This window comes from Cyclospora cayetanensis, unplaced genomic scaffold (assembly GCF_002999335.1).
Source record: "Cyclospora cayetanensis isolate NF1_C8 unplaced genomic scaffold, CcayRef3 CcayRef3_contig_204, whole genome shotgun sequence".
Taxonomy (NCBI): domain Eukaryota; phylum Apicomplexa; class Conoidasida; order Eucoccidiorida; family Eimeriidae; genus Cyclospora; species Cyclospora cayetanensis.
Genome location: NW_020312153.1, coordinates 38,378 through 63,313, shown reverse-complemented (window position 1 = coordinate 63,313; position 24,936 = coordinate 38,378). Strand labels below are relative to the sequence as shown.

At 52.8% G+C, this 24,936-nt stretch overlaps 3 protein-coding genes across 3 annotated transcripts; 1 reads left to right on the top strand and 2 right to left on the bottom strand.

Moving 5' to 3' along the window:
- Nucleotides 1-155: 155 nt before the first annotated feature.
- On the bottom strand, nucleotides 156-9,760 carry LOC34620765 (the record flags this gene model as incomplete). Its single annotated transcript, XM_026337834.1, has 16 exons — nucleotides 9,427-9,760; nucleotides 9,058-9,282; nucleotides 8,311-8,508; nucleotides 7,721-7,848; nucleotides 7,026-7,265; nucleotides 6,582-6,703; nucleotides 5,828-6,044; nucleotides 4,859-4,912; nucleotides 4,454-4,681; nucleotides 3,929-3,994; nucleotides 3,470-3,602; nucleotides 2,937-3,089; nucleotides 2,608-2,771; nucleotides 1,138-1,409; nucleotides 550-677; nucleotides 156-286 (listed from the first exon to the last, which is right to left on the bottom strand). Coding segments are annotated over exons 1-16 (2,607 nt in total), but the record flags the coding sequence as incomplete, so codon positions are not given.
- Nucleotides 9,761-15,667: 5,907 nt separating this feature from the next.
- On the top strand, nucleotides 15,668-17,338 carry LOC34619564 (DEAD-box ATP-dependent RNA helicase 18). The gene is made up of 4 exons (XM_026337833.1): nucleotides 15,668-15,817; nucleotides 16,084-16,353; nucleotides 16,657-16,749; nucleotides 17,027-17,338. Exons 1-4 carry the CDS (start codon nucleotides 15,668-15,670, stop codon nucleotides 17,336-17,338), a joined length of 825 nt encoding a protein of 274 aa, XP_026193618.1.
- Nucleotides 17,339-18,727: 1,389 nt separating this feature from the next.
- On the bottom strand, nucleotides 18,728-21,542 carry LOC34619565. The gene is made up of 4 exons (XM_026337831.1): nucleotides 20,789-21,542; nucleotides 20,111-20,233; nucleotides 19,289-20,068; nucleotides 18,728-18,918 (listed from the first exon to the last, which is right to left on the bottom strand). Exons 1-4 carry the CDS (start codon nucleotides 21,540-21,542, stop codon nucleotides 18,728-18,730), a joined length of 1,848 nt encoding a protein of 615 aa, XP_026193616.1.
- Nucleotides 21,543-24,936: the final 3,394 nt, after the last annotated feature.

The following is a 24,936-nucleotide window of genomic DNA, read 5'->3' as shown; positions in this document are numbered from 1 at the left end:
CACACTCATCACATCCTCCCTCCTCCCAGATTTATACAACAGCCCCCACACCCACCCACACACACACCCCCACAACCACACCCCCACCCACCCAAAACCACAACCCCCCCCCCACACACAAAAACACCCCCCCCCACACACACATAAACACACACCTCCTCATAAATCATATCATGCGGATCTCCTGGACCGCCACTCCGCGAGTACACATCCGCTACTCCCAAGCGCTGCTTCCGCCTCGCCATCGTGGTTCGGACAGTCTTTGCAACTTCATCCATCGAAGAGCCTGCAGAAGCAACACGAGAAGCCGCGTGGCGCAGACGGAAAAGAGAGCCACACAGAGTTGTACCCAGACTGCACGCTAGAATGAGAGATGATGCAGCAAGTTGTAGCGACGCGCTAAAAGCCACTGCAACACCGGACATGGGAGTGTTTGTCTATGTGGCCTGAGATCGGCGAAATCGTCGGGAGGAAAAGAGGCGGAAGAAAGAGACTGCACACGATGTATCCAAGGCAAAAAGTGGATCTACGACATGGTGGCCAACGGACTCCCGAGGAAGTCTCTTTCGAATTGTCGACAGCCATCGAAGAGCTCTTCAATCATTTCAAAGTGGACTGCATGCGTCTGCTCGAAGATAAGCTCCCTCATCGTTGCGGCACAGGCACGAGCCTTGCTTCTGGAGACACAGGAAGAGACAGCACAAGACGTGGGCGCTGCCGCATTGAAAAAAAACCTTGTGAAAGGCACAGCACGGACAAGCAGGGCACCAAACAAGGACAAGAAAAAAAACACACACAAAGGCCACAGCGATAAAGCTACTGAAACAGACTCCTTGCAGAAACCGGTGCAATGATAGTGAAATTCTATTGGAAGCAAGTGCTTCAAAAGAATGTGACAGAGAACACAGGACAATTTCGAAGAGACATGTGAACACAAGCAACGGAAAAACAGGATCTAAGAGGAAGGAAGAGATGAAACGACAGTTCAGAAGAGTATGTGTGTATGTGTGTGTGTGTGTGTGCGTGTGTGTGTGTGTGTGCGTGTGTGTGTGTGTGTGTGTGTGTGTGTGTATGGGTGTGTGTGTGTGTGTGAGTGCTGACACTGCCAGTCAGCCTACAACAGAGTTCTATCCACACCTGCAATATTCATCAAGAGCCTGATCAAGCTCGTCCATAAACCTTGAATTTTCGGTGAGGAATTTGAGCCCGCTTGCCAGATCTCCCGTGCTGATCTGTCTCTTGATTTCTGCGGCTGCCGCGCGCAAAATGCGTCTTAAGGCACATGAGGATGCACATGTTGCCAGACGGACCAAGTGCAGCATTCCCCCACGCACGTTGGACTGTAGAAGATCGGCGATAAGGGGCTCCCAGTCGGCTTTGTCCATGACATGCCGTACAGAACGCATCATCTGAACGATGCACAAGACAGAGACTGCTCTCAAACCGCTGTGCAGATTACAGGTGCAAAGATATATCTCAAAAACACACGCAGAGCAATTCGAAACGCCGGCCAATATTAACCGCGCTCTTTTCCTCAGAGTACATACTTACATGTGTATACTTACATGTACATACTTGCAAGTATACACTTACATGTACATACTCACATGTATATACTTACATGTACATACTTGCAAGTATACACTTATATGTACATACTCACATGTACATACTTGCAAGTACACACTTACATGTATATACTCACATGTACATACTCACATGTGTATACTTACATGTATATACTTACATGTACATACTCACATGTATATACTTGCAAGTATATACTTACATGTACAGACTTACATGTATATACTTACAAGTACACACTTACATGTATATATTTACATGAACATAGTTACAAGTACAGACTTACATGTATATACTTACGTGTACATACTGACATGTACATACTCACATGTATATACTTACATGTATATACTCACATGTATATACTAACATGTACATACTTGCAAGTATGCACTTATATGTACATGCTTACATGTATATACTTGCATGTATATGCTTACATGTACATACATACATGCATGTACTTACAACTACAGACTTGCATGTATATACTTACAAGTACAGACTTACATGTATATACATACATGTACATAGTTACATGTATATACATACATGTACATAGTTACATGTACATGCTTACATGTATGTACTCACATGTATATACTCACATGTATATACTCACATGTATATACTCACATGTGCATACTTACATGTACATCTTATATTTATATACACATATATATCTATAGATATGCGGATAGACAGAGAGATATCCGTATCTTCATATACAGGAAGTGAGGCGAGCGTGGGCAAGTGGAGGCTGTTAAGGGCGCTGGACAGCGGGGTGCAGTTAAAACAGCTAAGAGTACCATAAACGAAATACACCGAAAGGAGCCAGAGCTGGAATCATTCCAGCAAGCAGTAGTCAACGACTTGGATCATGCTAGCTAGAGACAGCTGAAAGCGTGAATTTGAGTCTTTTCCGCACTAATTTTGCGGTGATCTAACAGGTAATGCATGCAGAGACGCACATATGTACGTGTACCGGTATGTGTAGACGCCTCTGTACACGTTTCCTACCTGCAGAAGTACATCTTTGGTAAAGCGCCTGTCTGGTTCTAAAATGGAGATGTGGAATTTCATCCATCGTCCTAAGTGCGTTAAGGAAAGCTGATTGAGCAGCCGAACGTCGGCGAACTCTCCGGCCACTCGTTGCATGAGAGTCAAGTCTGAATCTCCGACGGCTGCAAAGATGCGACGTCATCACAGTTCGAAATGCAGCAATTTGCATTCCACCTAAGCCGGAGAAAAATATCACTATTTCGAGGCGTTCTCCGCGAGGCGGCTTAAATCGGAACGCCGGCTTCCTGTCAAGCTTTTTTTGTGAAGCTTCAGCTCCTAAAACTCACACTGCCTGTCGCTTTCTCCAACGGCGTCCATGAACAATTCATCTAGCCCAACTGACTCTTGCGGTGCTGCTTCGTTGGGGAGGCCTTCCAGGTCAGGCCCTAGGAGGGGGTGGATAACGGCATGGCCTTTGTACAACGCTGCTGTACCGTCAGCTACAACGGCATGCGCATGATGCATGTGCGAGCGCACGGAATCTTGAAGAGGAGCTGCACACACACAGGGAGGCTGGGGAGAAGGAAGGGATCGCATGAGGCCGGCAAAACTTTTTATCGCATGCACGACATGCGATAAAAAGGGGGGTATATAGCGAGGGAAAGACTCTGGGGAAAGGACAGCGAGAGGCGACTATCGCGGGTGCATGAGCGAAAGGTGAGGATAGAGGCTCCAAACCTAGCCGCTCGTCGGCTCTAGGGAAGAAAAAAGCATAACACATCCAGAGATGGCATACAAACAACCTCAAGGGGGGGAAAATGCAAGAAAAAGTGCTTTGCGGCTCCGCGTAGTCATCGGCATGCGTCCAGCATATTCATACCTTGTTCAGCATTTGCTGACTCGACAGAGACGGAGTGTATCTCCACCGGCCGAAGGCCGATCCAGCCATCCGGCCGAAAGACACGCTGCCAACAGCGATAGCCGTGAGGGGGGATATTCTTCGGATTTACCAACTGCAGGACCGCAAAATACACCAAATACGCAGCCCATACAAGCGTGGATGCAAGCGTCAACAAGGAGCGTGCAGACAGCCAAGGGAGGCAAGTATGACGGAGGAGGCCGATTTTTCACGGAGCGGCACAGAGACACACACACAGATACGTCAAAAAAGAATAACACGCCCAAGAATATTCCATCCTTTAAAACTTGAGAGTGTAATGGGAAGGAGAGCAGCAGCCAAACGAGCAGCCAGAGGAAAAGCGAGAGGACAGGGGGCTTGGGTTGTGTGTATATTATGTGTGTGTGTTTGTGTCTGCGTGTGTATTTGTGTTTAATTTACCGTCTGAAGAGAAAGAATCACAGTTAGGCGCTGCCGATCTACACTTTTGGATTGTGTTTGCTCTGTCTGCGCGCAGAAGCAAGTCTCAATACGCCGTGGGAAGATCCGCTGAGCCCAACAAGCTTTTAACACGCTTTCTAAGACAGGCAAATAACTTATCAGAAAATGGACTCAAGCCATTGTTCTATACGACACTTGGCGTCCGAGGGCATCTACGTCTGCTGTGCATGCATACAGCAATGTATCGAGAGGCAACACACAACACCGTTGTAGGGGGCTTGCACTCGATATCTGTCTCTCTCTCTCTTTCTCTGTCTCTGTCTCTCTCTCTCTCTTTCTCTCTGTCTCTCTCTCTCTTTCTCTCTCTCTCTCTGTCTCTCTCTGTCTCTCTCTCTCTCTCTTTCTCTCTCTCTGTCTCTCTCTCTCTCTTTCTCCTTCTACTTGTCTATCCGTCTGTCTGTCAATCTGCATGTGCCAGGCTGACAGCTGAACGGCCGCCCTGCATGGGGGCAGGGTGTGTCTTACCAGTGCCTGTGGACTTCGAAAGTAGAAGGTGACTAGCGCATCTCGGCTGTAAACCTTGTTGTCAGAATTATGAGCGTCCTCTGCCTTCTTCGTTGTGTGATCACCTGCTTCGGCAGAATCCGAGACAGTTTGCACAAGTCCGAACATGTTGGTTTCATCCTTAGACAACATGTATCGCACGAGCTGGCCAGGCTGCGTAACAACTCGTCCATTAGGTGCTCCTGGAAGCTGATATTTTTCTGCCTGCATCACGCAAGTAGCATCCCCAGAAGAGGCTCCTCGCAGCATGCCACTCGCTAAAAAACGCAGTGCGTTGTATCTGTCTGGCCAGAAAAAAGGGAAAAAAACACAGCGGGCAGTGCTCTCAGGGGGATGCAGCAGGATAGAGGCCGTCTAGAGGCATGCATGCTGTCTTGCCTCCTCCTGCTTCAGACGCTCAAAGTATTCCTCTGCTTTTTTCTGAGCGCGCACAAGCACGTCCAAGAAAAAGTGAGAGCAACGGTGCTGTCCTTTGCACAGCTACTCCGTGAGCTTCGGAGGGCAGATGCATGCACACAAAACAAGCCGCTTGCGATACGACAAAGCACACTGCGATCATGCATCCCGTCACGAGAGCCGCTGCTTCACCATCGCAAAGCAGGACAGATAGAGAGACAGATAGAACACTAGACAGAGACAGACAGAGAGGCGAAGGCGCATAGACAGAGGCCGACAGATAGAGACAGACAAAGCACCAGACAAAATAGACAGAAGCAGAGGGATAGAACCAGATAGGGTAGGATACAATTTGACAGACAGACAGACAGATAGATAGACCACTAGACAGAGACAGACAGAGAGGCCAAGGCGGATAGACGAAGATAGACAGGTAGAGACACAAAGAGAACGTTTGAGAGATAAAGCACCACACGATTTGGGATAGAACCAGACAAGGCCGGATACAACTTGACAGGCAGATAGAACGAGGCAAAAAGGCAGAGACAGATAGAGCCGTACAAAAAGCCGTACAAAATAACGCAAATCCATTAAAAGCCGACACGAATGCATTCAAAAGCATCTAAAAGATACGAAGCCAGAGAGATAGATAAGGCCTTAACACAGAACAAGGCTCGATGCAGCTAATGCCTGTGGTGCGGCTGCCTCGCGGTGTAAGGCCCTTCACGCTGCAAAGCGAGAGAAAGAGAAAGTCTGTGAGGCGTCTATCTGTCTCCTCCTCTTCCTCCTCCCCGCATCCGCTACTACTGGTTGTTAGGAGAGTCTGCCTCTACCCAAATGCTCCCTCTACAGCCGTCCTCTTGGGGGGGACCCCTGCCTGCAGTGTATCCGCAGCTCGCGGCGCGATTCGGGAGCTGATGAGGGAACAGCTGAAAATACCCTGGTAGTCTGCAGAAACTGGGGATCGTATTGTTCTGGATCGGGAAAGAGTTCGCAACACAGCTTGTGGCCAGCTTCAAGATTCTCGTTTAAAGTGCCTCCATACACATCCATGAATGAGGCTCCTCCTCGTGGCAGCCGAATAATGACGTAGTTGCCTGTCATTAGCTCTGTGACAATTTGTAGCAGCTCCCGCAGATACAGCTTCACATATTCCCTACAAGAAGGACGGAGGCAGAAGCAGCAGCAAACACAGCCGCACGGAAACGAGAACGCTTGCGAACTCGCGTTTTTTTCGAAAAAGAGACAAAGACGAGAGAGGCGCAAAAACGTCTCCACGGCAACTGAGAAGAGCTGCCTCCTTGTCACAGCTCCACCAGCCAAACACTCTCACAGAAAACAGAGAAAGACAAGAGGAAGCAGAACAGCCGCGGCAGGTGTGTATGCATGCATGCGTGCTTGTTTGTTCGCTGTGTTTGTGGGTGTGGGTATCAGTGTGTGTATGTGTGTTTCTGTATGGATGTATGTGTCTGTGTGTTTACGCGTAAGTGTGTGTTTGCATGTTTTTGCATGTATGTATGTGTATGTGTGCTTATGTGTAAGTGTGTTTTTGCATGCATGTATGTGTGTGTTTATGGCAAGCGGCCAAGAGACCGCAAAAAAGGCGAAAAATGCATCAGTCATTCGGAAATACGTATGGCGGCAAAAATGAGCAAAACACGTGTTGAAAGGCAGCAACGAAGGGAAAGCAGACCTTATGGACTGGGGGGACTGCTCGACGAGCTGATCTTCGATGTCTCCTATCCGCTTCTGCGTCTCGCTCCTCTTCCGGCCTAAACGCCTCTCTAACAGACTCAGCTGCTCAGACAGCAATGACTGCATCACAACAATAACCGCGAGCGAGCAGCAGCAGCAACAACAACAACAGCACCACCATGAGCAGTGCCTTCGTAGCTCTTCATGCCTCTCTTCCTTAGGAAGCCCCCTTGTTTACGCCTCTCTTGCTCTCTTTCTCGATTAATCAACATTCTCTCCCCACACCCACAACCTCCCCTGCATGCGTATAACTCCCTCACAGGGTTCTGTAACTTCCTGCACACACCGCCGCTCTGCATGCCTTTTTCTGAAAGTGTCTGAACAAGCAGTCCCGTGCGTTAGGCTCGCGCTCACTGCACACTACGCACGATCTACCGCATACCTGAAACTTATCGTTGAGCTCCGTCTTAAACTTGGTTGGACTGAAGAAATCAGACAGCGTTTGCTGATCGGGGCAGACATCGAAGGCAGAAAAAAGGAGGTGCTGGACGTCTCTATGGCCCTCCTCCATTTGCCTTTGCATGCTCTGCTTGCGAGACAAGAAGTTCCCCTTCTCCTTCTCCTCTAGAGAAAGCGAGAAGAGCTCTAAGAGGTACAGCGGCAGAAGGTTTCCGTTCGCGTCCTGAGGAACGGTTAGAATTGCATACACAAAGACATGCGGCAATATACATTCTTGACTAACCTAGCCCCCCTTGAAAAGCTGCTCTCATGTGTATGTTTCTCCAGTGAGACATATACACATGACCTACGCGAAAAATATTGATTCCTACGCACAAAATACGTGAAGATTCAATCAATTCGCTACATAAGCTGCTACGCTGAGAGGCCCAGGCGTCCCTCCTCTATAAAAGGCGCGCTTTTGCAAAGAGCTTCGTTCCACAAATCTATCTTTTTATTTCTCTTTTTCTATCTCTCGCTTTCCCTCTCTATTTCTCTCTCTCTGTCTCATTTCCCTTCGCTCTCTATTTCTCTTGCTCTCTCTCTCTGTCTTTCTCTCTCTCTCTCTGTCTTTCTCTCTCTCTGTCTGTCTTTCTCTCTCTGTCTCTCTAGCTTGTTCTGCATCCCATGTGACTGTACCTTGACAGCCCGCTTCCTGACACGGTCCAGCAGCTGCTGCTGCGTTTTCACATCGTTTTTTTCGTTTTGAAGAAACTCCCGAGCTCTTGTACCAACGACCACCGTCTGCGAGGGAGTAAGTCCTAGACCTGCAGCAGCAGCAGCAGGTGAAGAAGCTCAAGAAAGACAAGCTTAAGGCCTCTTTTGTTGCCTAGCCTGTAAGACGCGTTCAACGCAGGCATGCAAGGCAAGGCAACGCAGAGGCAGACCACCAGAGAACAGACAGATCTACACGTACAGCAAACGGAAGTACAGGGCTAAGCCACACGCAGACAGACAGAGAGAAAGTAAGACAGACAGGCGGAGTGAAAGAGCGAGGGAGAAAGAAGGACACCCCCTCTCCAAGCGTCATCACACCCCCCCACACACATGCAGCGAGCGAGTGCCTTGGGAAGAGGGAGTTTGATCCTTGTATTCTAGCATCACACCCAAACATCGAAGCGGCCTGGAAACTCTCAAGACGCATGTAGGGCACACAGAGGGGCAGTAGCGGTCCGTCTAACAAAGGGCATGCCGCACAAACAGCAAATGTAGAATTTTCTCTCTCTTGCCTTTAGGCCCTGGGGAAAGAATGAACTCTCTGAGGCTCCATGGCCAGTTCGCGGGATCGTCACTGGCCTTCTTCACAAGAATATAGAGGTCATTGGGATTGTTTTGCACATAAGAGCGAACTACTGCACGCGTCTGTTGCGCGCCCATCTGGGAGTCATCTTTGATTCCCGGCAAGTCGACAAACACCGCATGCACACCTGTATTAGATTGACGCAACGCAAGGTACATACACCCCAAAAAATGAGGTCCTAATGCACAATACGCAGCCCTACCACACACAGAAGAGAGAGAGATAGAGATAGACTGAGAGAAATAGAGAGATAGAGAGAGACTGAGAGAGATAGAGAGATAGAGAGAGACTGAGAGAAAGAAAGAAGGCGAGAGAGAAATAGAGAGATAGAGAGAGAAAGAAAGAAGGCGAGAGAGAAATAGAGATAGAGATGGGGAGAAATAGAGAGATAGAAAGAAGGCAAGAGAGAAAGAGAGATAGAGATGGGGAGAAATAGGGAGATAGAGATAGAGAGAGAAAGAGAGTGAGCGATACATACATACACATACACATACACATACACACACACACACAAAGCCTCCTTGCGCACTGGCGGGGGATCGCAGTAAAGGGGCCTTAAGGAAACAGTGCGAGATACAGAGCAGCATAAAAAAGATCAAGAGACACCCTATTGCCTCGTAAAAGCGGAAAATCAGCATTTTTCTTAGGGCCTTTAGAAGCGGTTAGCGCAATGTACCGTTGGGGACGGCAATCTCGACCTCGAGCTCCTCGCTGCTGATATTTTCTCCCTGTGCAGCCATGATCTCCTTCATCTTCTGCTGCAGCTCCTTGATGGCAATCGATTGATTCTTAAGCCGACAGGAGACAGCGCCCGTTTCGCTCGGCCGGAGCAAGATGACCACTGGCTGCCGTGTGCCTGTGTCTGTACTGCTGTATCCTATGGGGCCCCCCATGATGTAGTCTGCAGCAACACACATGGCATGCACATGACATAAAAACACGTACACGTGTGCGCGCGTTCTTCGCGAATCACGGGCAGGCCCCTTATGCCAGCATCTGCGAGGCAAAACAGCGTTCGTCGCGCAGCTGCATCCTGCCGACACACCTAGAAGCGTTGTCTTCCCCATGCTCTGCTGGCCAAAGACAACAAGGCGGGGAATCTCCGCCTCCAGACCTGCGAGTTTTAGCAGCTGAAAGCACAAGAGGTAGGAGCCGTTGGCGTCGGGGGGGCCCCCCTCAGCACTCCCTCTCATTGAAGCCAAGATCTGGCGAGCCTTGTCTAAGGCCTCTACGGAAACGTCTGAAAGTCGCTCTACCAGCTGATGGCCGGAAGTGCCGCTGGAGGGTGCAGCAAATGTGCTGCTGCTGCTTGTGCTGCTGCTGCTTGTGCTGCTGCCGCTTGTGCTGCTGCTGCTTGTGCTGCTGCTGCCGTTGTTGGGGGAAGGGGCAAGGGTCACCCCCTGCGGGGGCGACCCTCGTCTGCTCAAGCGACTCGCGAAAACACTCATCGTCGTCGCCACTCAGGGATGGGGGGTGTCTGTACACCTCGTGGCGTCTTGCGGTGGTGAGGCGCAGCTGCTGATGTGGCTAAGGTGGGCTGCAGTTCCTGCTATCGCCCCTCAAAAGGGGCCCCTCGTTGCTCGTTACCAGAGGCTCCTGGGAAGGGGCCCAGGAGCCCAGGCAGAGAGTAATCGGGAGACACGCCAAGAACTCTTTAGCGGTGTCGCCAACCACCACTTGTCGGGGAGTGCGGGAAGGGGGCCAAAAGCCCTTCAAAACGCATGCATATTTCGCCGTGCTGGCTCCACACAGGCCACCCTGAAACGCAATGCGCTTCAAATATCCAGTTAGCGACGATTACAACGGCGAGGCGGAGGCTGGTTGGGTCGGGGGGCCCCTTGTAGGCCCCCGAGTACCCCGCTGCTCTGCTACGCGGGCGAAGCTCTCCAAGGAGCTGTGTGGCTGGAGACTTGGCAGCCTATTTATTTTTTATGATTCAGAATTCCCTGAAAGGACTTCACGAAGCTCGCCACTGAGAGAAATAGAGAAGGGGCGAGCCCTCCCGCAACGCACGACTGGCGATCCACTTGCGTGGTGTGTGGCTCATTGCGCAACAAGGCTACATAGATCGCCAAATTCGTGATTGCCTCCGTGTGGGTGTCTTTCTTTCCTTATTCTCGCTAACTCTCTCTTCTGCCTCGGCTGGGCATTTTAGGGGGGTATGCAAGCTGCACTGTTGCTCTTCCTCCTAAGGGGCCCCATAACAGCACTGTTGCACGCAGTGCGATCTCGCTGTTGCCTTCCTTTAACGGCGAAGCAGTCTTTTAAGAGCGTCATTTTGTATTCAAAGGCGCGCCCGTCAGCCTCAAGCCAATCCAGTAGGGGCTCATGAAAGGCCCATGCATTCTCTATGTCTGTCTCCTGGTACCTTCGTGGCATCTTGGTATTTGTATTGTCGTATGTATTGCCTTGGAAGGGGGTTTTGCCCTTCGGCTCTTCTTCTAGGCTTCATCTGTCTCTAAGCACCAAGGGAAGTGGGGATCCCTTCTTTGAAGATCCTCGTGGGGAGACTTTTAGCCCCTAAGCTTCGTGTGGACCTTTCAAAACTATCTGCCTCACCCAGTTTTCCTTATTCGCGCCTCACTAGGCTGGTGCACGTGGGTAGACGGGAGTGCTAGGGAGAGCTTTGCCACAGCTTCTGAGGGCTACCAAAGATCTGTATGCCCTCTTGCGCATGCCAACTCAGCGCACAGGCACAGCATCCATTGTCGTGACGCAGAGACTACGCTCGAGACTGCCCAGCAAAATGATGTGTGCGAGCAGCAGAACCAACTTGCAGCGGGCCGAGCCATCTTTGACTGCTTTCTACCAGCGACACAGAATTAGTAAAGAAGTATGCCGTTTGTACTGCTCGTTAAATGCAGAGTACTGTTAGAGCGATACAAGAAGATGTAATGTTGGGTGCGACTGCGCTAGATGCTTCCTCAAGACTAGCAGTGCACAGCAGGAGTGCTTGCGGGTTGCCGAAACTTGCTTCTTTACACTTCTCTCCTGTCGGAAATTCAGAGAGGCGCCCTCGGGGGAAGGCGGGAGCTCTTGTGGGAGACAAGAAAATTTTTCCATCGAACTTCCAAAAAGTGTAGAGATATTAGTTCCACATGAGGACTTTAGAGACAGCGCCAAACAATCAGTTCCTGCCTGTCGAATCCTCGTTGGCGTTGCTGCAGAAAGTGTGAGCGCGAAGTTTGGAGCACAGTTCCATTAATCATTCTGTAACCACAAGTGCCACCTCCGGTGGGTTGGAAGCCCCTCAGATTCACTGACTCTTGAGCTGTGTGAAAACGGCAAAGCCTTTTTGCCTCGTATCTTCAAAGGCTCAAAATAAATTTGGCTGCGTTTCGATCTTCTGCTCACCCCCCACGGGCGAAAGGAGACACATGCACGTACCTCTGCTAGCCACTCCCAACTTCACTGAGACTTTGCTTCAACTCCCCAGTAGCCAGAGAGTATTGGGCACTGTCTGCTGCTGCTGCCCCTCCGGCACCCCGCTCCACATTCTTCGGAGACTTCAAGGCTCCTCTGGCCCTCTGATCTCTACTTGATGGGCTGGAACGCCAGTACTGGGAGGCCCCTACATTCAGATCGGCCTGCTTTCGATGGAATCGTTCAGGCCAGACTTTTTTTCTCGGTGTGTAGTCTTCAGAAAGAAAGTTTAGCCTTTTTCCAGCCAAATTCCCATGTGCGCACCCCTTAATTGAGCCGGGCTGGAAGTCAGGGTATAACCCTCGTGGCGCTGCTGTCAGCCGTAGCTCAGTTGTTGGCCTTTCTCTTGAAGCACAGGACGTCCTTCCTTGATATCATGGCCATAAAAAAACTACGAACCCTGTTGTAGTCAAAGAAACAGCTCTAAGAACACACATCTACTGGCTTTTCCCTCGCCATTCATTCCACGCAGGCCTTCCGTGGAGCTGCTGCAAGGTCCTGTACACGGCGGACCAGCAGCAACAACGACCATTGGAAAGGACGAATCTCGCAGCCCACTCTAGTCGTCACCACTAACAGAGCAAGGCTATGGTCGTGGAGGGAGGCTCTGTCTGCACTATGGCCATGTTGTTGTGGAACGCGAGAAGCGGCAAATGATCGAGCACAGAAAGCAAACCTTAACAAGCGACACGCCAGAAGAGGCTCACAGGACAAGGGTCAAGAAGCACACAGCGAGTCAGGAGAGAATACCTACGCGAAAGTGCACCTTGAGACAGCAGCCGAGTTTGCAGAGACACGAGAAGTGTTTAAGGCAGACAGCACGCTGGCGCCTATTTGCAGAAGGCGGATCCTAGGCACTCCTGACACAGACGGGCCGTCATCACCTCTTTCCATGAGTCAAGCGCTAGCATGAAAGAGAGACACGCTCTCAGGCAGCAGTATATGAAGCTGTTCTCTTTTGGGGCTTTTTCTAGGGGCAGTAGCTGACGGTCACACAGCGAAACCTTCGACGGTCCACAGCAACTGCTCTAGTGCGTACAAAAGCGGAGAGGAGACAACTACTACAGTGGCAGTGCAGAAGGGGCAGAGAAGCGGGATCGGTTGGCTTTTTCCCCGTAAAAACTGCCTCAGGATAGGTACACACATCGTGCAAGCGAGATCTTAGTGACCACTGGTTCCTGTTCCTTTGTAGAAACACGCATGCGAGAGGTGTTCTCAGCCCTGCACTAAAGGTCTCATTTTTCGGTGGCTACAGGAAGGATCTGAACCCTTAAGCATCACGCCTCAGAGCCTGTCCACGCACCCTATATATGAGTGGGCGAGATAGGCTACCGGTAAGTGACGCACTAGAAGAGCTTGTGCGCCTTTCCCTGCAGAGAACCCGCCGCTTTCTTGTCATGTTCAAAGAGAGGCTCTCGAGTGGGGGGGTTGTTGTTGGTGCAGCGACTGCTGCAAGGCTGCTGCTGCTCTTGGCTAGGGGCCCCGTGCCTTGTGAGGGGGCCCCGCGCCATCCTCTCCGCAGCAGCGGCTTTTTGTGCCTTCTTGCTGATGCAGCGACCCCAACAGATCGCAAATGCGATCCTGCGGAGTATTTCAGCGAAAAATATCGATATAGAATATTGGCGTAGGGATGCGAGCTGGAATTTTGTTACCGTAGGGAGGCGAGGAGCCGCTTCTCCCCGTGCTGATCGGCAGGCCCCTGCAGAGGGGCCCCACCAGACTTCCGTTTCGAGAAGCGCCTTCTCTGGGTGTTTTTGATTGTGGTTGAGCACTTGCACGGGAGTGGGTGGGCTAGAGAGTCGTTCCTTGGCTCGAGGCTCATTGCTTGCAGGGAGATCTGGGAGCATCGAAGACGCTGGCCCTCTGTTTGGGGGTGTGAGTGTGGCAGCAATGGCGCATTCGGGAGCAGTCTCCCCCAAGGGGGAAGAGGCGGAGAAACTCCCTCCAAAGGATGCTGCCCTCCCCAAGAAGACGCGGAAGGGGGCCCCTGGCGTGCCTCGCAGCTGCAAGGGCCCTCTTCCCGTGCGGCAGAGCAGCAGCTTCACGAGTATCGGCTGCGTGCCTCCGCCTCTAGTTGAAGCGCTCCGTCTCTTGAACTTCACCCACTGCACTCCTGTGCAGGAGGCAACGCTGCCGTTGCTGCTGCCGCCTCGCCAGCTGCCTGAGAGCAGAAAACAGAATCCAAAACAGCCCCAGTCTCAGGCTCTCGTTGCTGCCTCACGACGCTATGTGGACGTAGCCGTAGAGGCCCCTACAGGAAGCGGGAAGACGCTTGCTTTTCTCATCCCCGCCGTGTCAAGGCTGCTGCAGCAGCTGCAGCAACATGGACACCCCGAAGGCAGCAGCTCCCAAGCTTCCCCGCTGGAAGCTCTTACAGAGACTCCTGAGGAGGCAGCTGCAGCAGCTGCAGCCGCTGCAGCCGCTGCGGCAGCTGCGGCAGCCGCCGACAAGGAGGATCACATGACGGCCTTCCGGTGCAAAGTGGGGGCCCTAGTCGTGGGGCCCACGCGAGAATTGTGCTGCCAAACGCATGCAGTGCTGCAGCAGTTGCTGTCTTCCCTAGAACGTGTGCTGCGGGGGGAGCGCACGGAGGAATGCAGCGCTGTTGGTAGCAGCAGCGACGGCTTCCTGCTGCGAGGTCTCCGTCTGACGGGAGGCTCCAGAACGCTCGAGGGGGATAAAGCCTTAATAGGCAAGAAATGCAGCAAACGCGGTCTTTCTGTGCTGTGTGCAACGCCAGGCAGGTTGCTGAGCCTGCTCGAGCTGCCGATGCAGCACCAGGTGAGCAGAGCAGCCTCGACTGCAGCCGTTGCTTGTAGGGCTCTCTGCAGCAGCCTTCGCATGCGAATTTATTCAGAAGAGCGCACATGCGAGCAGCCTCAGGAGCGGCAGCTTAGCTTTCCACTCTTCTGCATGCGCGCTTTTGTGTCTGTGATGCGCGACTGTGTGGGGTGGCGTAGCCGTTGTGGGACTGGCGATGGCTGCAGCTGCTGGTCGTTGATGAGGCAGATCGGCTTCTCGATGAGCAGCACGCTCAACAGCTGCGGCAGCTGCATGCAGCAGCCGCCAGCGTGCGGCAGCAGCTGCTGCTGCCTGCGGAGCGTCGTGAGCAGCAGCGCATGCAAACGGCCTTTTTCTCTGCGACGCTCTCTGGAGCGATGCAGCAGCAGCTTATCAAGGGCCTTTTGAAAGATCCAGTGTGTGTGCATGTCACGGCAGGGCCTCCTGAGGCTGCGCCGGGGGGCCCCCTCAACGGAGAGGGCACTCTCAAGGGGGGCAGTGGGGATGCTGCTAGTGCTCCTGTGCAGCACGCGGTGCCTTCGACCCTCAGAAACTCTGTAGTCACTCTCGATTACGCCGAAAAACTGCCCTTCCTCTTCAAATTCATTCAGTGAGGCTCCCGCTGTGGCGCTTGTTTTGCTGCCGCCTTTTCTGCTGCCTTGAGCCTCGTCTGCCTTGCTGTCTGTGTTGTACATAGCGGTCGGGGGGAGTCGGGGGGGAAGCTGGCTACGCTTGCGGAATCCTCGACAGACAGTCTTTTCGGCTTCTCCACGTCGGCAGGCACCTGCGGTTGGTGGCGCTGCTGCTGTGTACTTGCGGGCGTCGGTACAGTTGTTGAGCTGACTGCTGACTGCTTGTCTTGAAAAGCGCTATGGGTGTGCTGCCGTTCTTGTTGCTGCAGGCACCTCGTGATTCCCCAGGGGAAGCGCTGCATAGTTTTCTGCCTGACCTGCCAGTGCGTGGAGTATTATTTCGCGCTGCTGCAAGAATGGCTGGAGAGAGCCGCTCTTGGAGGGCCCCCTGGCAAGGGGGCCCCCCATAAAACGGCATCGCGCTGCCTCGTAGAGAAATTGCATGGACGAATGAAGCAGCGAGCACGGACTGCAGCGCTCTCTAGATTTTGCAGCACGACCAGCAACTCGGGGGCTTTAGTACTGCTGGCGACAGACGTGGCGGCTCGAGGGCTAGACTTCCCCGATGTCTATTGGATTCTTCAGCTGGATGCCCCTCAGGCAAGTGTTTCTTGCTGCTGCTTGTATTGGTGGCGGCATCTCCGCGATGCTCTGCTTCTTCTTCGCCCTCAAGCACATGCGCCACAAGGCTGGTGTGCTCTGGCACTTGCGCGGCTTTGGGGGTGCGACTCCTTCCAAGGCTGCCCGCCAGTGTATACTGCTGCAGTGGCGATGCAACATCTGAGCGTGTATTGGTGGCAAAGCGCAACTCGTGCGTCTTTAAGCTGCCGATCGTGGTTCTGCGATATGCATGCGTTTCGTCGCAGAATCCCGAGATGTTCGTACACCGCATCGGCCGGACGGCGCGTGCGGGTCGACGGGGCGCAGCGCTGCTGCTGCTGCTGCCTCATGAAGATGCGTACGAGGCCTTTCTAGTCAACAGAGGAGTCAGCCTGTCTCCGTTTGGTAACACAGAGGAAGGGCAGCAGATGCAGCGCGTAGCCGCCGCAGTAGGAGACGCAGACACTCCAAATGCGTTCCTGGCCAAGAGCGAAACTTCTGAAGTGAACAAGACACTGCAGGAAGCTGTGCAAGAGGTACATATCCCTGCGCACATGCAATGCATGTGCGTGTGTCTGAACTGCGCTTTTATGCAATGGCCTCTGCATGCATGCAAGTATTGCGTGTGCAATCCACTCTTTTAAAAGTACCTTCTGAGGCCCCAAGACGCATGCATGGCCGCAGAGGGGCAGTGCTCTTATTTGCTACAACAATTGCGGCTCAGGGAGAAGTGATTGGACGCGATTGTCGCTTCTTCTTGCTTGGGCTGTATTAAGTTCGGCAAGCGTATGTGCATTCAAGCAAAGCTAGGCTGCAGCGCGTTGGTGCGTGCCTCTCAGGACCAAGCCCTAGTCAAGAAGGGCTCTCGCGCGTTTGTGTCGTTCATCCGCGCTTACAAGGAACACCAGCTGTCTTTCTTACTCCCTTTTGCGGTGGGTTGCTCTTGCTACACCAGAATCAGAGTGGGGAACCTCCATACGCGCACTTGATTCAGTGGCAGACACGCAGTCTTTGTGGCATTGCTTATAAAGGCAGTGCCATGTGGTGTACACATGGGGAGGCCTGGTTGAAACATCTGCTGCGCACCGCACACGACTCCCCTTCTTCAATTAGGGCTGATCGCATGTGCTCGACGAGAAGCTCGAAGGCTTAATGAAGGCAGCACGTGCTCCCTTCCTCTTTCTGCTCTGTGCGCTCTTTGTGCTGCAGCAGCTGAACCTTGGGCGTCTAGGAATGTCCATGCGGCTGCTGCGGCTGCCGCGCATGCGCGAGATTGTGGGGAAAAGCCTCAAAGATTTTGTGCAAAGCGACATAGACCCCGCGACGGTGCCCTTCAAACACGACGAGAGGAGGGAGCGAGAGAGGCAACAGCAGCTAGAGCAGCTTTTCGCAAAGCGAGAGCAACTGAAACACGCCAGAGAAAAAAAGAAACTTCAAGAACAAAAGGTGGTCAAGAAACTGGAAGCAGGCATGAAAAGGCAAAAGCGAACTACAAGCGACAAGCGGCAGGCGAAAAGGTGAGCAACCCGTCAAGTTAGAATCTCCCTGTGTAGATGAGTTCCTTTTGTTGCAGGAGATGTGAGCAGGCCCCGTGAATTTTTGTGGCTCAAAGTACACTTGGACGCCCCAACTCGTGTGCCTTCGCTTTGCATGCATCCTGTTGGGTGCAAGGTATTATGTGTGCTCCGTGCAAAGGCCCTCACTCCACGCATACAAACCGCATGCATGCACGTATTCTCTGTCATCACTCGTGCGTTGGATTACAGGCAAAATGCGTTGGACGAGTGGAACGAGCTAGCATTTGAGGGTGCGCCACGTTTCTTTTGGTTCCCGGAAATCTCCAAGGGTCATAAGGCGTTTTATCGCTTTCCGCATATGCTTTTTTGGCCCCCACTACTGCAACATGCATGCTGCTACGTGTTTCTGATTCTGCTGGTCTGTTATCTCAGAGCGAATGGCAAAGAAACTGCGCAGAGGCCGAATTACAGAGGAGACATACGATCGACTCATTGAAAGTGAGTGCCCAGCCTTACCGATTGCGCATGCTTCTGATATGCAGGCCCTACGGCGGGCAGTGTCAGTGTATGTATTTTGTTTGATACTGGTGCGCCTTCATCTCCATGCATGCGTTGCATTCACCCATTCATTGTACGTTCACAGAGGTTTTAGGCTGTGTCGAGTTTCGCGCACGCCTGCACGATAGGTGCATGCGTCCATTTCAGACGCAAGGAGTAAATGATGTGTAGAACCTTTCTCTAGTGCCGCTTTCTGGGGTGCCCATGTGAATGTTCATGGAGGGCGTCGTTATCCAGTTTGCTGGCAGTCCACTAGGCCCGTCTAAATGCACGAGGCGCACCCATCTTCGGCCTGCTGCGCGGTGTTTGTATGCGTGTGCAGAGGGCCTCCAAGAGGATGGTGCAGCAGAAGACATCAGCAGTCCTTCAGACTCCGACCTAGACAGTGGAGAGAGTGGAACGAAGGAGGCCTCGTCAGAGAGAGCTCCTAGCAAGGGCCTAACCAAGGGTTTGGGGGCCTCTGTAGGCAGCAAAAAGCCCACGTGGGCCCTAAAGCGGGGTCGCAAGAAGAAGAGACGCCGCTGAGCTGCAAAGCTGGCAGGCGCTAAGAGTCGCGCTGTTCAATGTGGCCTCGTTTCTGGAGTAGCTACAGCGAAAGAGCCAGGCCACTGACTTTGTGCGACTCACTTGTATCTTGCGTGTGCGAGTGCACGTTCACGCTGTGGCTCTTGCTCAGTTTGCATGCATGGGCGCTGTCGAGATGGGAATAGGTATACAGTGCAGTGGCGGTCATAAAAGCATGCATGCATGCAGCACAGTGTGCAGAGGCTCAGAAGAGCAAATAGAGGCAGGCAGGGTATAGCAGCAGTCCTAGCTATGAAGGCCCCTTGGGGTTCTAATACGTTCGAAGTACTCCTTTGGCGGTCAAGGATTTTTTAGTGCCGCTTGCTCCCCCTACCCACGGCCTAAGCCTCAGAAAAAGCGTCTCCTGCCTTTTGGGCAAAATGCGCAGTGCGAGACAAGATGATATCAAAAGGGGGGCCTCGGGGGGCCCTGGGGGCCCGCGTAAGAGAGCCAACGCACGGCCTGCCTCCCAGGGTAATATATAAACATATACATATATATATAAACATATATATATATATAAACATATACATATATATACAAACATATACATATATATATAAACATATATGTGTATATACACTTGAATACCCCACAAGCAGGCTGCTGAGGCCCTCGTCTGCAATTCAGATCATGCAATTGGGTGGGAGATTTGCATGATCTGACCATTCGCAAGGATTTGGGTTCCGAGAGGCCCCCGATGGCGCCTCTGCCCCCCCCCTTCACGCCAGACATCATCACGGGGATGAAGGTGGTGGAGGCGGCTAAGGCAGCATAGACTCCGCTGTGGAAAGCCCCTGCGTGGAAGTGCCCCTTGCATGCCACCACTTGCTGCAACGGTCAATGGCAACAAATATGGGTGCCTTTTTCTGTGCTCGTGCGTTGTGGCTGTGGATGTGGGGTCTTTCGTCCTCTCGCTGTCTGCACGCCGTGACAGGACGTTTCCTCAGGAGGAAGAAGAGGGCGGCAATGAGAATCACGTTTATCCCAGCCAAACCCACCGTTATGCTCAGCATGGATCGGAAATCTCCCGTCTCGAGACTCCTCTGCCTCATGGTTCCTGCGACGAGGGGCCCCAAGCCAGCGATAGTCCACGTGATACCGATGAGCGTCCCTAGATTGCGCGCAGAGAACACCACGTTGCAGTAACAGTACACCTGAGTGGCTAAGAAGCCCAGCCTGGCAGCCGACAGAACGGCAGAGGCCTCCTGCTGCGCAAGCGGAGCTGCGGGTAGAGGCAATAGCAAGGCATGCGCAGTCAAGGCTACCAAGTTGCACACAGCCATTGTGGGGACCACTCCAACTACGTCTGCTGCATACCCCCAGATAGGAGCAAAGACGCAGGGGAGGATGTGCGCAACTTGGCTCATGTCGTAGGCGTCTGGCAGTAAGTAAGAACCCGAGGGAAGATAGAAGGAAGCACTCAGGACGTTTGTGAAAGCCACAGGAACGAGGAACAAAAAGTGAGGGCTTCTCAGTTCAGATACAATATCAACAAGAAACGCATGCTGTGACCCCTGGTAGGATCCTGAAGCGGGAGGGGATCTACGACCACGCATCCCCAGAAGACTTTCCTCTGAAGCCAAAGGATCTCCTGCTGCCGCAGCAACGGCTGCTGCTGTGGCTTCTGTTTGCGCTCCCGCTGCCTCTAGGCCTAAGTCTCCATCCTTTTCCCCTGTATCCGCAGCTGTGCGCGCCAGTGCTGCGGCTACTGTCGCACACGTCGTTGCCTTTGCTGCCGTCGATTCCGAGAATCCTGCAGTCCTTGCGCGAGCATCTAGGGGCGCTTTTGTTGCTTCTTCTTCTCCTCCCGCTGCTGCTTCTGCTGCAGAGGACGACTCCGCAGCAGCAGCAGCAGCAGCAGCGGCAGCACCTCGGCACTCGAGTGCTGCTGCAGAGGCCTTAGGCTGCTGCGCTGTGCAAGTTTTCATTCGCACATGAAGAACTGGCAGCCTCATATGCCTGTGTTTCTCTTGTTGCAGCAGCATCTGCTGGTGTTGTTGTGGGTGCTGCTGCTGCTGCTTCTGTCCCATGGAGTGCGACTGCGTTTGCACGACTTCCTGGAGCCTTTCATCTTGCTGCTCGTGGAGATTCTCGATCAGCTGCTGCAGCTGTCTCGTTTTTCGCTGAGCCTCGAGGCTCACACGCGAACGCTCTTCCCCAGAATCCTCGGAGATCGGCAGCGCGCTTTTTTCCTCCTGCGCGAACTGCTGCTGCGTGGGCTCTTGCTGCTGCGCAGCCTGCACGCTTGTTGCCGCGGCTGTTTCTGCCATTTCCGTGAGCCTCTCCTCCATGCGCACCACAGCCTCCGTCGCCTTTTGTCGAGAAGCGCTCGAGAAGCAGGGGTTCACAACGACGCCTCCACTGAGGCCGTCTGCGAGCGCTGCCTGCGTGGAGAGGGGGGGCCCCCTGCGAGTTTTCCTGGCCTTTATCAGGGTGTAGAGAGGAATTCCGGGAGGGAGGCAGAGGAGTGCCACCACGACGCAGAGGAGACAGGGAATGACGCCAACAAAGATGGAGAGGGCAGAGAGAGACAGCCCAGCGCGACTGTTGAGCGCGCGAAGCGCCAGGGGAACAGAGAAGGCCCCTGATCGGCACGCTCCCAGTGTAGCTACAGCGAATCCAGACTTAGGCCCGCTGTGACGCGCTTCCGCAATCAGAGGAAAGAAAGCAGCGTCAATGGAGGCTCCCAAGAGGCCTAGACCAACGCCGTATCCATTGAATCGACTGCTGCTGCAGCACACCAGCAACCACCCCCCAATCATCAGGCTCCATCCAGTGACGGCGCACATGCGCGCGCCGACATGATCCAGGAGCAGTCCGCTGAAAACTGAGCAGCAGAAGGTTGTCATAGACACAACAGTGAACAGATTGGAGAGAGCCTCTTCCTGCGCCAGACAACGGCCTCGCACGAAGCCTTCACGAGATCCCCCGTCGTGAAGCCCTTCTCCCCCGACGCCGCCGATCGGTGTCTCCAGCGCTCCAGGAGAGGAGCACAGCCACGCATAAACACCCTCCTTGACCAAGAGGTCGTTGAAGGGCGTCCAGTTCAAATACCAGGGGCCAGTCAGGAAGGCGTAAGGCATCATGGAGATGATCCATCCCCAAAGTCGCAGACACGAGGTGTCTCCTTGCTGGCAGAGCGCTGATTGGGGAGACCGCCTTCCCACAGGGTGCAGGCTCTGTGAGACGAAGGCACAAAAACCGACACGTAAGGCTCACCAATCGACTCGCCTTAGGGTGAGCTGGCTGCTGTGCCGCGCACGCAGACCACTCGCATACACCCCAAAACATCATGAAAGTCTGTCCTCTCTCCTGCACCACCCCGAGACAGGCCCCTGGCCTTGCAACACATTCCGTAGGAGTTCGCTGAGGATGGATGCTGCCTGCTGACAAGGAGGCGCCTGCCTGCTACAGCGGGAAATTCGGCGTAAGTGCTCTTCGAGAGGGAGAGAGGGAGGGAGGGGGGGAACACTCACCGGGGGAGTCTGCTGGGGGAGGGGCAACGCGTCCCTTGAGGAGCAGGCTTTAACCGAAATAAGCTCTGGAGGCTGATCTTCTTCGCTCTCCTCCTCGACTCCCAGATGTTGTACCGGCAAAACACGAAATCCGATCGCGCCTCCTGTAGCTCCCTGATAGGGGATGCCAGCTGAATCCATTGAGGGAGGGGGATCGGGAGCGCCTGAGGCAACGCAAAGCGACTCACACATCGACGAGCCATGAGACTGGCAGGGATGTGGGAGGAAGGAGCGAAGCGGGCGGAGAAGCATCAAGCTGCGTCTGGCTGGGGAGTCTCGAGCAAGGGCTCTCAGGCGAGGCTGGCTTCTGACTGGGTGAACGAAGCGAGCGCAATGCAGACTCCAGGAGTGGGGAGAGAGGGCCGTGTAAAATGTCATGCATCGAGGAACGCGAGCGCGACAAGGGACATGAATGGGTTTCAAGTAGAGAATCGCAGGAAAAGCAAGCGATCAGCGCACTGAAGGTAGGTCGGTGAAGGGGGGCTTAAATGCTGGCAGAAAAAAAGAACCAGGAGGAGATTGGGGCAGTGCATCCGGAGAGAGTCTAACAAAGCACCAAGCTGATTGTGGGGTAAGAAAACAGCAAGAGCTTACCGGGCCCTAGTAGCGGTGCGCGAGAGGTAGGAGAGACGGAAGCGAGAGAGAAAGGCAGGGAAATCGACCTCCTTCGACGCTCAATCCGATAAAATACAAATGCCACTCGTTAAAGCGCCAAAAGTTGCCAGTATCGGGCATTCTTATCGAAGGAATTGAGACAGCAGTCGCTCAGGTGTGTCGACACCGGATCTACTACTGGGCAGTCAGTGGACGACATCCATGGGGCTGCTAAGCGGCTCTTTCTGCTTGCTACCGCTTCCACCTTCCTGCATTAGAGCTTTGAATCCAGGCGGCTCTTTGGTGCTGCAAATTGACGGGCAAAGACAGTGATACATGCAGGTGTGCCATACATAGGAATGAGGAAGAGCGCCGCACAGGGTCACCAAAATTTGATGCGCCTCTTCATGTCTACTGTCGAGTTTCACGTAGGGGACAACACTGTGGGTTGTTTGAATTCAAGATCAGCGGATTGCGGGCATGGGGACTTCTCCTCACGTCTTAGGCAGAGGCATGTTGTGTATAGGCGTTACGGGTAGAGGCACGACCTGAACAGAATACAACTTGAGCCGCTTGGAAGTAAAGAAAGGCGGAAAAGACCAAGGAATAAGCGATGGACACATTTTGCAATCTGTCTTTCCATATGCACGAGATCTCACGTCTGGCTGCGCCCTAGTGGTCATACCTCCCTGGTTCCCTTTCGGCTCTTGTCCTACTCCGTGTCTTCGGTTCTCACTCCCTATGGCTCGATGTTCTCCCTCGCTATCCTGAAGTCCTCATTTTTAGCTTGCTCAGCACGCTCCCTTAATTCTCCCTCTAGAAGTCGCGCTCCCCTATAAACGGGCACAACGCCACAGTAATTGACTTGCGATTTTGCTGAAGGACGCCTAGTTGACTGAAGATGCCTCACCGCAGCACAAAGAATGGTCATGTGGAATTTCAGTGTTTCAAAGGAAACGATTGGGAGATAGCAAAGCGGCAGTTGCATGCTGGCCCTTGTGGCCGCTTCGATTGTTCGTGTTGGGACGTCAGCCCTCATTCTCCGCGTGCTTTTGGCATGTCGAATAAGCAGAGTATGGAAGCAGAAAATAATAGAAGGCAAGCGATAGAGGAAAGGGCTACATGACAAAAGTAGGAAGAAACCAAAGGAACAGAGGAATGATTCCCTCTAGGAAGACATATATGATAGAGGTGGAGGAAGAAGGCACTAGTAGACTGGCCTAAGCAACAATCCGGGGGTTACAGCCGTGGCTTCCTAAGTGGGTAGTGCGTTTGATATTTTAGCTGACAACACAGAAGCCTTGCTACCCATTAAATGCTAGCTTCTGGCAACCAACATGAAGGATCTCTGCACAGAGGAACGCGTATTACAGCAACAAAAAACACAGCAGTTGACAACGCTAAAAGACCCCACCATGAGTACCTATCGGGGTGCTCGAGAAAGTATAGTGGACGTGCCAATGAAGGAATGCACAGTGTGGGTGTATACGACTCAAGTCTGCCTTTTTCTCCGTGTGACTGTGCCTCCCTCACTCACTGGGAAGAGGGAGGGCGCTGCCAAGGACGTTGGTGCCAGGAGATATTGGAGCAGCGTATTTGATTCTGTAAATTCTATCCGTACGGTCTTGGTAAAGATAAGCCTAGCCTCTGGACTCTCTACAGGCTTAGTGTATAGTGCTACAAAAAGTGTCTATTACACACAGTTTTGTCTCACCTCGCCTTGCCCTGATTTCACAAATGTCTTGCAAGAGCAAGAGAGGGATGCCTAAAATGTAGAGTTCTCCACTCTGAGCATTAATAGTGGCGGCCGTACATAGTTACATAGTGCAGCTTTGTTTAACGCTGTAGTGCATTGCTTCCATCCTACGAGTGATGGTGAAGAAGTAACTACCTGGTTTGGCTGTTTCGCATTTAATTATCCCTCAATAGAAGTATATAAGTAGGATAAGAATGAATGCTGGGCACCTGTGCGGCAGTAGCTATGTGCAACTAGCTGTGGCTGCTCAGAGCACGTAGTGGTTGCGGCAACGCTCATTGTAGCGCTCTGTCTTGGTGCCGGAACCTGAGATATGAGAGCAGGGAGTAGAACAAGCTTTTTAAAAGAGAGACACTGAATAGCCTTCTGTGAAGGTCTGTATTAGGCTTAGGGCCAAAAAATTCGTCTTTTTGTTTTTTGGACCCCCTAGATGCGTCTCCATGAGTCTACAGCGGAGAGCTAGCCCGCATCAGCCCCCCTCTAAATACCTCTCTTACAAGGTCAGAAAATTACTGGCGTCGATTTGGCACATAGGGAGCTAGTTTGGCCTTGCCGAGCCGTTAAAGGGGCCTCCCAGTAATTGCAGTACGTTAAAGCAATGCACGCCATATG